Source organism: Oryzias latipes, chromosome 3 (genome assembly GCF_002234675.1).
Source record: "Oryzias latipes chromosome 3, ASM223467v1".
Lineage (NCBI taxonomy): Eukaryota > Metazoa > Chordata > Actinopteri > Beloniformes > Adrianichthyidae > Oryzias > Oryzias latipes.
The window spans coordinates 25059645-25072075 of record NC_019861.2 but is presented as its reverse complement, the minus strand read 5'-3'; the positions used below and the strand labels follow the sequence as shown (position 1 = coordinate 25072075).

At 37.5% G+C, this 12431-nt stretch overlaps 1 protein-coding gene across 1 annotated transcript in view; it reads left to right on the top strand.

The window, feature by feature from the left end:
• Positions 1–12431, top strand: part of ush2a (usherin) — a 190485-nt gene that overhangs the window by 135037 nt on the left and 43017 nt on the right. The window contains exons 63-66 of the mRNA XM_023953554.1: positions 3888–4111; positions 5095–5410; positions 8865–9062; positions 9192–9346. Coding sequence (XP_023809322.1) covers positions 3888–4111; positions 5095–5410; positions 8865–9062; positions 9192–9346 — 893 coding nt within the window. The remainder of the gene's footprint in view (positions 1–3887; positions 4112–5094; positions 5411–8864; positions 9063–9191; positions 9347–12431) is intronic.

The window sequence follows — 12431 nt, the reverse complement described above, 5'->3', positions numbered from 1 at the left end:
CAGACAACCAGGTCCATGTAAGCCCTTGTTTTCCTCGTCTGAGCTGGCATCTGGCTCCAAACTGTACGGCTGGATAGCTTCAATATTGCTCGTCATTTTAGTTGCACCGGTAATGTTAAGTTGGGTTTGTTAGGGGCTGTAAGCTAGCAGGAGAGAGTGTAAACTCTTAGATAATGGGAAGCGAGGAGACACGTATACTATGTGCCAGTGGTCCCGGCCACAAGTCAGAGGTGAATCTTAAATAAACTCCTGCTGCTCTGCAGACACTGTCCCAGAAAATGACCATTTGTTTTTTTTTTGCCAAAAAACAGCCTAATTATAATTAAAATACCTGTCAGGGTTTTGACTTTTTCCTTAATAAAGAGAAGAACCACACAGGAGATGAGAATTTTTGCTAGACTTCTGCAGAAGGAGAATCAGTCTGTCACAGCGCGAACTGTCACAGAGGAGTTCTGCCTTCCCAGTGTATCAAGTCTGGTTTTATTGGTGGCCAGGGTTGATAACATTAAAAGTAGGACATTAAATCAAGCAGAACAGGAACATCATATTCTTGTATAATCAGAACTTTTCAGGTCATTGTTTTTGTACTGAAAGATAGAACTAAGACGAACATATCATGGTGATAATAGCGTGTAAGCAAATGATAATTACATAACCCTAACAGACCTAGGTGAAAACTTTAACTATTGATCAAAAGAGTGAGAATTAAACACAAAAAAATATATTAATAACAAATCTATTTTCTTGTGATTTAAAAAGATAACGTTGTTGAAGACATAAGCGAGGATACTTGGACGTGGACAGACGAATGGCAAGCTGTCTTACAAACGCGTTGAGCTGTTTATTTTCGCGTCAGTAAAGCTGAAGTAAAGCGTTCAGGCAATTGGCCACCAAGACCCAGCTCTGCAACAGCTGCTGCTGCTAAGTGAGTTAGCAGCCTTCACACTGCCTTTATGTCACCCAATCACATACAAATGCGTTTGCCTGTCACTTGGACCATGTGATGGATGTGCCGAGGTTATAATGCACTGCAACGGTATGAGTGAAAATATGCGCCAGTCTCCACATTTGGCCTTTAAGTGGAATGATTGCCTAAATTAACAACCTTTAATGTGCTCAAAGTGTGAATACCGATTAGAGTGTGAAACAATAAGTTATTTATCACTCCATAACTAGCTGCAGCCTCATTAAAGGGCTAAGGCCATGATACAGAGAAGTGACTTAGTGTTTAATGTCTGCTGTCAAATAAAATGGGCACCACAGCTGGGAGTAGATGGTGCCACAGATGAGCATGTCATCCATTGTTTGGATAAATTTGCTAAATAACTCACAAAATGTAGATTATTTTTACAATGAACTAATCGCAAGAGAATGAGGCTTTCCTCTAAACCCCAGACTTTAACAACAACAAAAAAAAGCTGTTACTGTGGATCTCATTAAAGTGTCATTTGTTTTTCTGCCATCATTAAAGCACATTTTTTTAGTCAAGCCATTTCATGCTCATTTGTATTTCTGATGTATTGTCACAGCAGGGAGATGCTGACTCAGCATTATTGAATATTAAAGCCCTAATCCAGAGCAAGGAAAAAATCTTAGCAGAGCTGGATTAAGGTGTGGACAGAACGGCAACCACCCAGGGTGGTATCTTGCAAGGCACAGCTTGGGGTACCCACATAGAAGGTTTCAGGATGGTAACTTTGGGCTTTTTGTCACTCATTTACATTTTTCAGAGTCAGTGATATCATGTCGTGGTTTAGGTCGGACATTTTTTCGGAGTACTGACCCTGATTTGTGAAGTGGGCATTCTCTTGCCCAGAAAAATAAATGATTCTGAGCTACATTGTTGTTGTACTTTTTCCTTTTTTATACTTAAAAGGTCTGCACTCCCTGTTAACACTCAGATGGTTTCGTAATTATTTGAGAACATTTCTCAAAACAATCGCCTGTGGCTACTGAGTAACTCCATTTAACTGCCTTGCCTTGCTCAAAGGCACCACAGTGGGACACACACTCCTGAGCATCTGTCCAATCAAAGTCTAATTCTGCCAGTATCCAAAGTAGAACCAGTGACATTCAAACCAAAGGTCATATCATGCATGACCCTAGTCTACTTGAGAGGTAAATAGATTGGCGGGGTTCATTCCAGATGAATGCATTTGGACTTTCTGCAGATGAAACAGATCAACTAAACTAGAGGCAGGCACTTATGTACAATGTTCCCTCGTTTATCGAAGGGTTAATGTTCTAGTGAAACTTTATACACTTTTCTAAAACAGACACAAACATTTACATACTTCAGCTTTAGTAACTGAATATTACTTTTGTTTTAATCTCTGATTCTAATTACAAAAAAAAATAAAGAGCATGGAGCTAAATGAAGGTATAAAAATGATTCGTCTTGAAACAATCCTATAGTGGGAAAGGGACCTCTGTTTGAATGACATGTCATCTGTCCCAGTTTGGCTGAACATCCGTGTGAGGAAGGAGGTTCCATACAGAAGTAATGTTTGTACACATTGGTTGGGATTATTTATTATAAAAGGACACCTTGTTTTTTGTTTTACAAAAACATATTAAAAGAAGTTGAGTATAACTGCATCTATCTGACTAATAAACATATTTCTTTTCATGTTAAGTTAAAAAAATAACTGTCAGAACTGTCAAAAATAATAAGTCTTAAAGTTGAGGGGGAAAAAACAATGTTATTATTGATGAGGCTTAAGATATATAGATTTTCTTTATGTATTAGGTGATCAGAAAACTAAAACTGAACACATGTTGACAAAACAGGACATTCTGTAAAATGCTGCTGACATTTTCTTGGTCATTTTAAATGATTCAGAAGGCTTTCAGGATGTTTTTACTAGTTTAACACATCATTTTTAGGCTTATCTGTTTATATAAAAAATCCTCTGTTCTCTAATATTCTTTTTGCCTATTCTCATTTAAGGCCTCTCTATGCTTAACATGCTTTGCCACCAAGAAATCTCTGCATCTACTTTTTAGCCTCCTCTGCACTTTTATCAGTTATTGAAAGCAAGTTACTTGAGTCGAAGACTTGGAGTTGATAGAAATAGTAAGAAAACCTCCTCTAAATTTAATGTAAAGCTGCAATACATTTGTAGAGCAATACAGTGATATCATGTATTTTTAAATGTCACCTTGCTGCTGAAAGTGATACATTGACAAACAGACATCACCTATCACTGTCAGAAATGGCAACTCTCAGAAAAACACGCTTTCTCTTCCCCTGCACTCACATTTGGCGGCCCAAGTATTGGTTCTGAGCCGTGAATATGGGAGAAAATAAGAGATATGCAGGGCTGGATGGACAGAGGAGGGCAGGTTGTTATGAATGAGGATGATAAGAAAATATGCAGAAGGATATTCAACACTTCATAAATACTTTTTCTGTGCAGATCGGTTAGAAGAGATGGAAAAAGGGACTTAAGTGTAGTGGAACATAATCTGCTACTCTTATGTTGGATTGTGGGGTGAGGAAGAAACTACATTTGTGGTGAAAAGCTGGTATTCAGGTATAACGTGAAATGCTTCAAATGTCTATTGGGAAACAGGAAAGGAAAGAAGACAACAATCTTTGACGAAAAAAGAAATAAACAAATGTTAATGATGTGAAAATGTAAGGATTTTGTTTTGGGGGTTTTTGAGCCGCTTTGGCAAATATGTAGTAAAGTGAGATCAAGCTTTTTGAGGGTAAGTTACTTAAAACTGCAGATTTTTTCTTTCTGGAAAAATACTTTTTTAAGATCTCGGAAACTCCCTTTTTCACTTTTTAACATAAAGAAAGCAGATTTTCTTACGGTTTCATCCACAGTAAACATAAAAAGAACTATCAAAGCCAATGACACTTTTTCTTTCTCTTTCAGGGTTTATCTGCTGTGGTACAGAGTACATAAACTCTTCTACCTCTCTTTGCTGTTCGGGCAATGACGGATATCCCATAATACATCCTGCTGGCAATGCCACAGTGACATTGAAGTGCTGTGGGTCAATGGTCATACATCAGGATGAGGAATGCTGCAGTGGGGTTGGATTTGACCCCCAACAACATGTGTGTGCTGACCGCGCCACACCTGGCCTGTTAATACAGGTTTGTGTCTTTACTGCAGAAATTCAATTGGTGATGTATATAAATATAGAAATCTTACTTAAATGTACTGCATCTTTTTGGATTCAGCTGTTATTTTACACAACTTTTGCTCACAATGTATTTTTGATTTATTTAAATCTTTAATTTGTTTTTTAATCTTTTCATTAAAAATGATTATCCAGACTATGTTGGTTTACTGGAGGTAGAACACATCTAATCCTTCAATAAAAAGTTTAAAATTGTGCACAAATCTGCATCTCAAATCATCTAAAATCTCAACATTTGCAGGCCAGTTAAGCAAACTGACTCAGCAAGGGTAATGTTTTTCTAACAAACTGTTAAAATCAACACAAAATAAGAATTTTAAGTGAAGGGCTCATTACAAGTCTGCTGCACAAACTGTTCTTTAGTCAAAACCCTATCAGATGCTTCTAAACACAGAGAAGCAGCATGATTAGCAAGCACTGCAAAGCAGATATTTTGTTCAAGTATGTTAACCAAAATGGCAGGGCAGGGGTTTCGTTTGGGTTCGACACCATTTTTAACACACTTTTCTTTCAAACTCGCTCTGTGCCGCATCAGGAGTTGGTGAACAGACCATCTTCCATTCATCAGCTCGGGTCATGTGGTGTTTGTGTGTTGCTAACTCAGCGTGAAATGGCACATTGATGCACAATGCACACGCACACAATCAGGGACAAAAGGTGGGGACTCATTATCTCTAATGATGTCATTAGGGCTCATGTTCAAAACACTCAACACACACACACACTCAGCATTACACAATCTGTATTGCTACACTTAGCATCAATTTACAGTAGAGGTAAGTAGAGAATTGAGAATATACAACACAAGACAATACTCCAGGAAACTTCTAAAGATGTCACTTAGTTTGCAATGCAACGGGTTTCTCAGAAGATTACATCCTGTGACTACTAACAAAACCTTCTGTTTCCCTCATCTTCCTCACCGCCTCTTTGCAGCATCAGTGTTTGCGGGGCTCTGTGTGTCCTCTTGCTGCAGCACCCACAGCTTACTGTGGCTCCTGTGACCTTGATCCTTCTCTGACTGCCTGCACATGGGTCCTGATTGACACACAATCCATGCCCTACTCGCCGTTTATCAGCAAAATACAAGAGGCTCGCACTGCAGGCCTGTCAGTGCATGCAAAAAGAAATAATACTTACAAAATAGCAGACATATACAGTAGCACTGAGGACATGCCATCCGAGGGAACCCTTTGCCTGTCCCCTGAGGAGGTGGTGTACAGAAGTGATGCCAGCAGTCAGTCATACACGGGTAAGTCATACATTTCTGTGAATGTTTGTGAAAGCAGTGGGCAACTGTTTGGTTTTTGTGTGTTGTTTTCCTATTGGTATTTTTTTCCTTTTTTCAAAACTTTGAATCATCCGTAAATAACAATTTCCAACTATTGTTCATGGCCAAAAGGTTTAGCCAGAATTTTGTCCTTTATAGTAGGTCTTCAGTTTAATGCTTCTTTAAAGATCACAACTGTATTTTGTAAGCTAAAATTCCTGTTTCCAGCCTCATTCAAGGTTAATTGGAAAAAATAGTGGTTCAAATTACTTTTTCAAAGAGAATATCTATAATTTCTCTTTTTAAATGTTTTGTTCCAACTCTTAAATTATACCATTAATAAAAGTCATTTAATATGCAGTTTAATATAGTTTGAGCTTAAGTTTAAACCCATTAGAATCAGTTGTGTGGAGGTTTCCATTGTCTCCTGCTCCTCCAAGGGTGTATAGACGTAGATGTGACCTTTCCAGCCATTCCAGATACAACTCAATGGTAGAATTCAATTCAATTCAATTTTATTTTATTTGTATAGCCCAAAATCACAACAACAGTCGTCTCGATGGGCTTCGAAGTAAACATGAACTCAAAGGGATCATGAATACAAAGAGTTCAATAGGAAAATACTAAAATGAACTAACAAACTGACTAAGCTATACTGGCATCCCTGCCCTTAGACCCCCCTTCGCGGTAAGGAAAAACTCCTAAAAAAACGAAGAAACATCAGGGGTGCCTACATGAAGGAGGGATCCTCCCCCAGGACGGACAGGCGATTTACCAGAACTCTTAGAGAAGAATTAACTTATCTAACCCTACAACTACATATATAAAGTAGAAGATGTGTGACAGCAAAGAAATCAGTAAAAAACATCCATTGACCTGTGTAGATGCAATTGAACAACCATTGTTTCAGCTCCATGAATTGTGGCCTACTTGACTGGCTAAAAGTTGACCTTAGGTGACACATACAATCCTAAATGTGGGCGGACTGCACCAAGTGGGGGTTTGACGGTTTGAAAGTCTCTGTCAAACAAAAGATTGCGCTGTCAGTTGCATGCAGAATGAATCAAAATACAATGTAGAATTACACAAAAAATATTTTTAAAATGTTCACCTCTTAAGACCTGAGCTCTTTTTTGATATGCCTTTTATTATTTCTCTTTGATAGGGCCCTAAGTAAGCCGAATTAAGGTAATATAACCTAAAATGTGATGTCCACACATGTGGATGTCAGGTCCGAAAATGTTAAGTATTACTATTAATTCATGTTTGATTGTTTGATAGCAAATCACAGCAGTTATTTTTCTGGCTTCAGCCGTGTTTATCCCCGAGTTTCTGCAGGTTGTATTTAAGAAGTAAGGTCACGCCTTGGTTTGAATAGGAAGACATTAAGAAAAATGCCCTCAAGATGCTCTTTTATTAAAAAATAAAACATCTCTTTTACCTGAACTGAAATACACATCTATCATTGATGTACTATATGTTTTTTTTGTGTTGTTAAATCTACTTCCGTTTGGTAATTGGTAGTTTTAAAATTTCTTATGTTTTTTTCTTTAACTTTGAACTGCGCTGATGCTTTAGAGTCCTTCACAGATAGACGAGGAGCTACTAACACCAAACAGCCATCGATGTATAGCAGGGCTCAGTGAACATGGAAGTCGGCAGAAAGCTGCGTTTAAATGTGTTGGCCAAGCAATCGAGGGGCTTCACATTTGCTTCCACATATTCTGGAACACACACACAAACACACACACAGACACACAGCAGGACAGCTGTTGCTGAGTATATTAGAAGCTGTTACAAGCTAACTTAGTTGATGCCACGTGTCATTAAAACTTTGAAATGGGTATTTAGATGCCATTTCACTATTCCCTGCAATTTATCAGCCCAGTGGGAGTAAGAGCAGGTGGGTGTTTTTAAATGTGAGACCACATGTTCAACTTGAATAGTTTATTTAGCAAAAAATAAATCTTTTTTTTTGGGGGGGTATACGGAATATTTGGTGTATGTTTACATTTAGTGAGTTTCTGTGTGGGTGTGCTTTTCTACTTCTGCGTATGCGCTTGATTACTTAGAGTCTGGCACAAGGTGGGAAAGATAAGACTTTCTTGGTGATGCTGTGACACCATCTGGGCAGACGCACATAAAGCTGTCGACACCCACCGTACACCAGATGTTTCTCATGCACACGTACACTAAAACTGATCATACTATGCTGCTGAGAGGGAAAAAGCACAAAGAGGGATCACACCCATCAACTTGGATAAGGTCTACATAGGCTTTTATAAAAGAGAGCCTTTATCTTTCATTTGGAGGCTGTTACATGTACATGTATGTATTTAAAAAAACGATTACTGCTCTGCCAGAGAAAAATTTATTAAATCACAACTGGAATGTGTGTGGAAAAAATAGCTCACTAACCTCATAATTTGAAGTAATGATTGAGTGGGAGATGATGAAATGCGGGATCAGGATGGCCGTATTGTCTAATTTGCCCAAAACCACTGAGGTTTATGGTGTCTATTGGAGGTTCAGGTTTAACTACATCCCTGACATCTTCATGCTTCTTATTTTGACAGTCTATTCTGCAATTTATCCTTAAAACATTTCTTCAAAAGACTTTTCTTACCTTAAAGAAAATATGTTTGTTTTGAAGAAGAACGGTATTCTCATTGCAATTTTTCCAGTAAAGCCATTTGTATTCAGTCTTTATTCATGTGTCTTAAATTAGCACCTGATGAGACATGTAGCTTTTTTTTGCATTACCAAAACAAGGAAAGAAAACCTAATTGTCAACATTTTAACTGTTATTATTAAATACATAACAGTAACAAATATCTTCCATTCTCACATATTTTTGTAAAAAAATGTAAAGTGAGATTCGTTATCAATAATCAAATAATCAAAGAAAGGAATTACATGTTTTATTTTTTATTTTAGTTTTATGGACAAAATCCTTGTTTTTGTTTTGCGTTGTTTGCTAATGGCAGTAGTTTTTAACATACCACAATCTTCAGCAGAAAATAACGTGTAAAACTGTTATGTGAACCAAATTTGTGGCATAGTTTTTTTTTATTTGCTCTTTTAGATCATCAGTGTAAAAAATCTCAGCATGATGCGTTTTTCTGTCAGAAACGTTAGACAAAGGCCTTTTTGGTTTTTGCAATTTGCATAGTTAAGGAGAGTTTACATACTTTTGGTTTTTGTTGTGCAGTTTTTAAAAAACGAATAAATCTTTGCAACACAACTCTGTTTTTTGTAACCATTAAACTTTTGAGAATAAAATTCAAAATTTTGACTTACCAGAAGGAGCCCTGACCAAAAAATATGTAGTTCTGTAATATTTAGTTCTCTTGTTTCTCTTTTTAATTGGAACAACATTTTGAGTGGTGCATTCTTTAAGGGAATACATGTGTACTTTTTTCCTGTTTTGATATAGATTCTGATTTGGAGCCCTTCACTGTATACGAGTATAGAGTTAGCGGTTGGAACAGCTTTGGCTGGAGCTCCAGCAACACTACAGCAGTGACAACCAGTGAAGACAAACCCTGGGGTGTGGCCCCACCCCGCTGGAGTCGCCTAGGAGAACGAGACGACATTATCCAGTTAAAATGGCAAGCTCCTGCCAGACCCAACGGTTTGTATGTCCTTAAAACATGAAAGTTGTATCTTTGCAAACATTGGAGCACTGGATTGAAATTAATCCGATAAATGAATGCTAGAAACATTTTCAAATGAGTAGCAACAATTGCAGTTTCCTTTATAGGGCGGATCACTCATTATGTTATACTGAGGGATGGACAAGAACGTTACCGTGGAGATGAAAGCAGTTTTACTGATGTTGGTGGGGTCAGGCCTTTTCAGGAGTATGGTTACCAGCTGAGGGCCTGTAATCGAGCAGGTTGTACTGACAGCACAAAGGTAAGACTGCTTGATTAACATATAAAAGATGATGCAATGACACACTTTCTGATGCCTTGAAGTTTGTAGCGCTTTTGTTTTTTTTACTCCATTTAACTTTGAATTTCACAATCGAAGATATTGAAGGTATAGGCCAGCTCATTACAGAGTTATGTTTTTTTCTATAACCTAGTGAGATTGCTGTCATTACAGTGTTCCCTCATTTACTGTGGAGGTTATGTTCTAGAATTAACCCACGGTAGATGAGAACACAAAGTAGGATCACAGATCACAGGATCACACTTTATACACTTTTCTCTCTATTTTAAATTCTCAAAGTTTAAACATTTGCAGAAAATTTTGTTCAGTTTTTTATAGAATGAAAACAGGGGTCTTCTCGGTATCAAAGATTTGAGAAGATTTTACAGCCTGAACACATTCTGCATCGGAGACACGGCAAAGAAGAGATTGATTGACAAGGTCAGCAGTCAATCAGGATGCACTGCGCTCCTAAAAAAGAATAAGAAACGTACACAATTTCACAAAAAAAAAAAAACAACAAGAACTCGACAGGTGATATGCCATACGGTGAGGGAATAGTGTACAAGTTACCTATAAAAGATATATCCGTACAACGTGAACACTCGCCACATTCAGGACTCTGGTTTTGGAGAGCACATGTCTGTGGTAGTGGCTCTCATACAATAACATTTTCTGGTTGAGAGGGATGAACATTCAAATTGATTTAAAGCCAATTGAATACATTTTTAAATGACAATTTATTTTTCAAATGCAAAGACTTCAGGGACAGCAAGACGTAGACATATTTTGTTAAAATGGTGAAATGAAGTGCCTACATGCATTACGTGAAAACAGTTTTACTATAACTTAATGTTTTTGGAAAGGGTTGATCTAAAAAAAAAGTTGTTCCATGTGTCTTTCTCTGTAATAAATCTAAAAAGCCTAAATAGCAGGATATTTTCCAATTAATAAGTGCATATTTTTATATAAATTAACCCTAACTTTATTAAATAAAAGAAAAACTGATATTATTTCAGGAACAAAAAATGTTTGGTTTGTTTTTGAAAAAACGTGTTGTTTTTTTAATGTTATTTCATTCTTTCAGTAATTAAAATGAAACTGCATTATGTCTCAGATAAAAATGCGTATAGATAGTTATGTATTCATTTTTTAAGCTCTGCTATTTGAGTTCATTTATAGGTTTTTTGAACAAGCTCTCATGCTAATGTCAGGGAAAATCAAACCTACATTTTTACCCAAATGTGCAACAAAGCATTCAAAAATTTTTGCTGCTTATATTATTATAGAAAGAATGTTCACAGTACATCAGCACTTTGCATCCCCTACTTTTTTTTATTTTGTTTATTTATGTCATTACACTTCTTGATGTGTTCCAGCAGGAATTTTCAGTCTTCTTTACCATTTTTGATACATTTGATAACAAAACAATAAAGTAAAATTGTGAAAACCTTTTTGTCATTTGGAAGGCTTGTTTTCCCAACTTTGATGTGACTCTTTATGTATGAAAATGTAGGTTTGTATTGATTTTTTGGAAGAGGAGAAACTTTCAGAGGCTCATGACTGCAAACTTTTGTCTGTTTAACTGAGGCCAGTGTACAGACCCACCCACACTACAAACTCGATCCCTGCCTTCCATGTTTCTCTGCCTAAGTCCAGGTCTTACACACGTACATGTTCACACAAGCACATGCACACACACACACACTCCCAGTAGAGGGTGGAAAAGGAGTGAGATGTATTAGTTTGTACACCAGTGAAAATTGGCCAAACAGTCCCAATTATGGGATAACTTGAACTAACCTAATACACCACTGCAATTACCTGGCATCAGTTACCTCTCTCTCACTCGCACACACACAGTCGCACACAAGTGCACACCCGCAGTGACAACAGAAGGTGCTGATGTAATACAGTCGGTCACTTAGAGCAGGAAGAAGAGCGATTGGTCCTCCTCTGACTTCCAATCCTTTGGCCCTGTGTTCTTTGCCATTTGTCTCCTGTCATTTGCCTGATCTCAACATTCCAGTTCCGTTTTTTTCCTCAACAGTTATCGGTTTACTTTCTTAACCTCTTTTATCTATACGCTCTTCCCACTGTCCAACCAACCAACAATTATGGACACTTTTCCAAAAACTGCAGTCTGATCTATCTGCAGTCTGATCTATCTTAAATTGATTACTCAAAACTCTTGTGTTTAAAGTGCATCATCTGCTGGGCAAATTTAAGAAAATGTACTTTTGTGCGCCTTTAAATCTAGTCTTCAAAGTTTTAGTGAACTGTGAAAACCCAGTCCAGTCTTTTGAATCAAAATACTGGTTGCTGATAAATCATCAGGTATCTGTGGAAAACTGAAGAGCCTGAAGAACGTTTTGACGGTTGCATTCAGCATGTGATGGCATCATTCTCCACATTCAGAACTAAAGAAAACAAATCTATAATCATCATAACCTTTGGGTCTTTTAAAAAAAAGTATATATATATATATATTGTCGCGTCTGCTTTTAGCACAGTGAACGGAGGAAAAATGAATTACCTTTAGTATCCTACTTTTTTACAAAAATGTGTAAATTATTTTTGTTTTGTTCTAATAAAATTTCAGTGTGCAAAAAAAAAAGTTACCAGTGGTTATTTTCCACCAAAGTGTCAACTTCAGGGTTACTTAATTTGAAGTCCTTACGCTGGGTTTGAATTAACATTGAGGAACTCCCTGATTGGCCCTTTGCCTCAGATGCATCTCTTTATCGTCTTGTGTTTCCTCTGCTTTGCTTCTATTGGTGTGTTCACCTGTATGTACCTGTGTGTGTTTATCTGTGCACTCCTGCCCGTGTGTCTCCTCGGTTGTTGTAGCAGTGCTCTAATTGCGTAGCACTATGTGGGACAGCTGGTAAAAGTGCTAGTGACAGTCTATTAAGGCAGGATATCCCTCTTGCCATTAGAAGCAGATTGCCCTGTGATTCTGTGGGCGCCACATTCGCCCAGCATTCACAGAGGCTCACAGGAACCACGTGTGGAATTTACAATGGAGTGGTCATCCTTGGTATTGTACAACCAAATACAACACTTT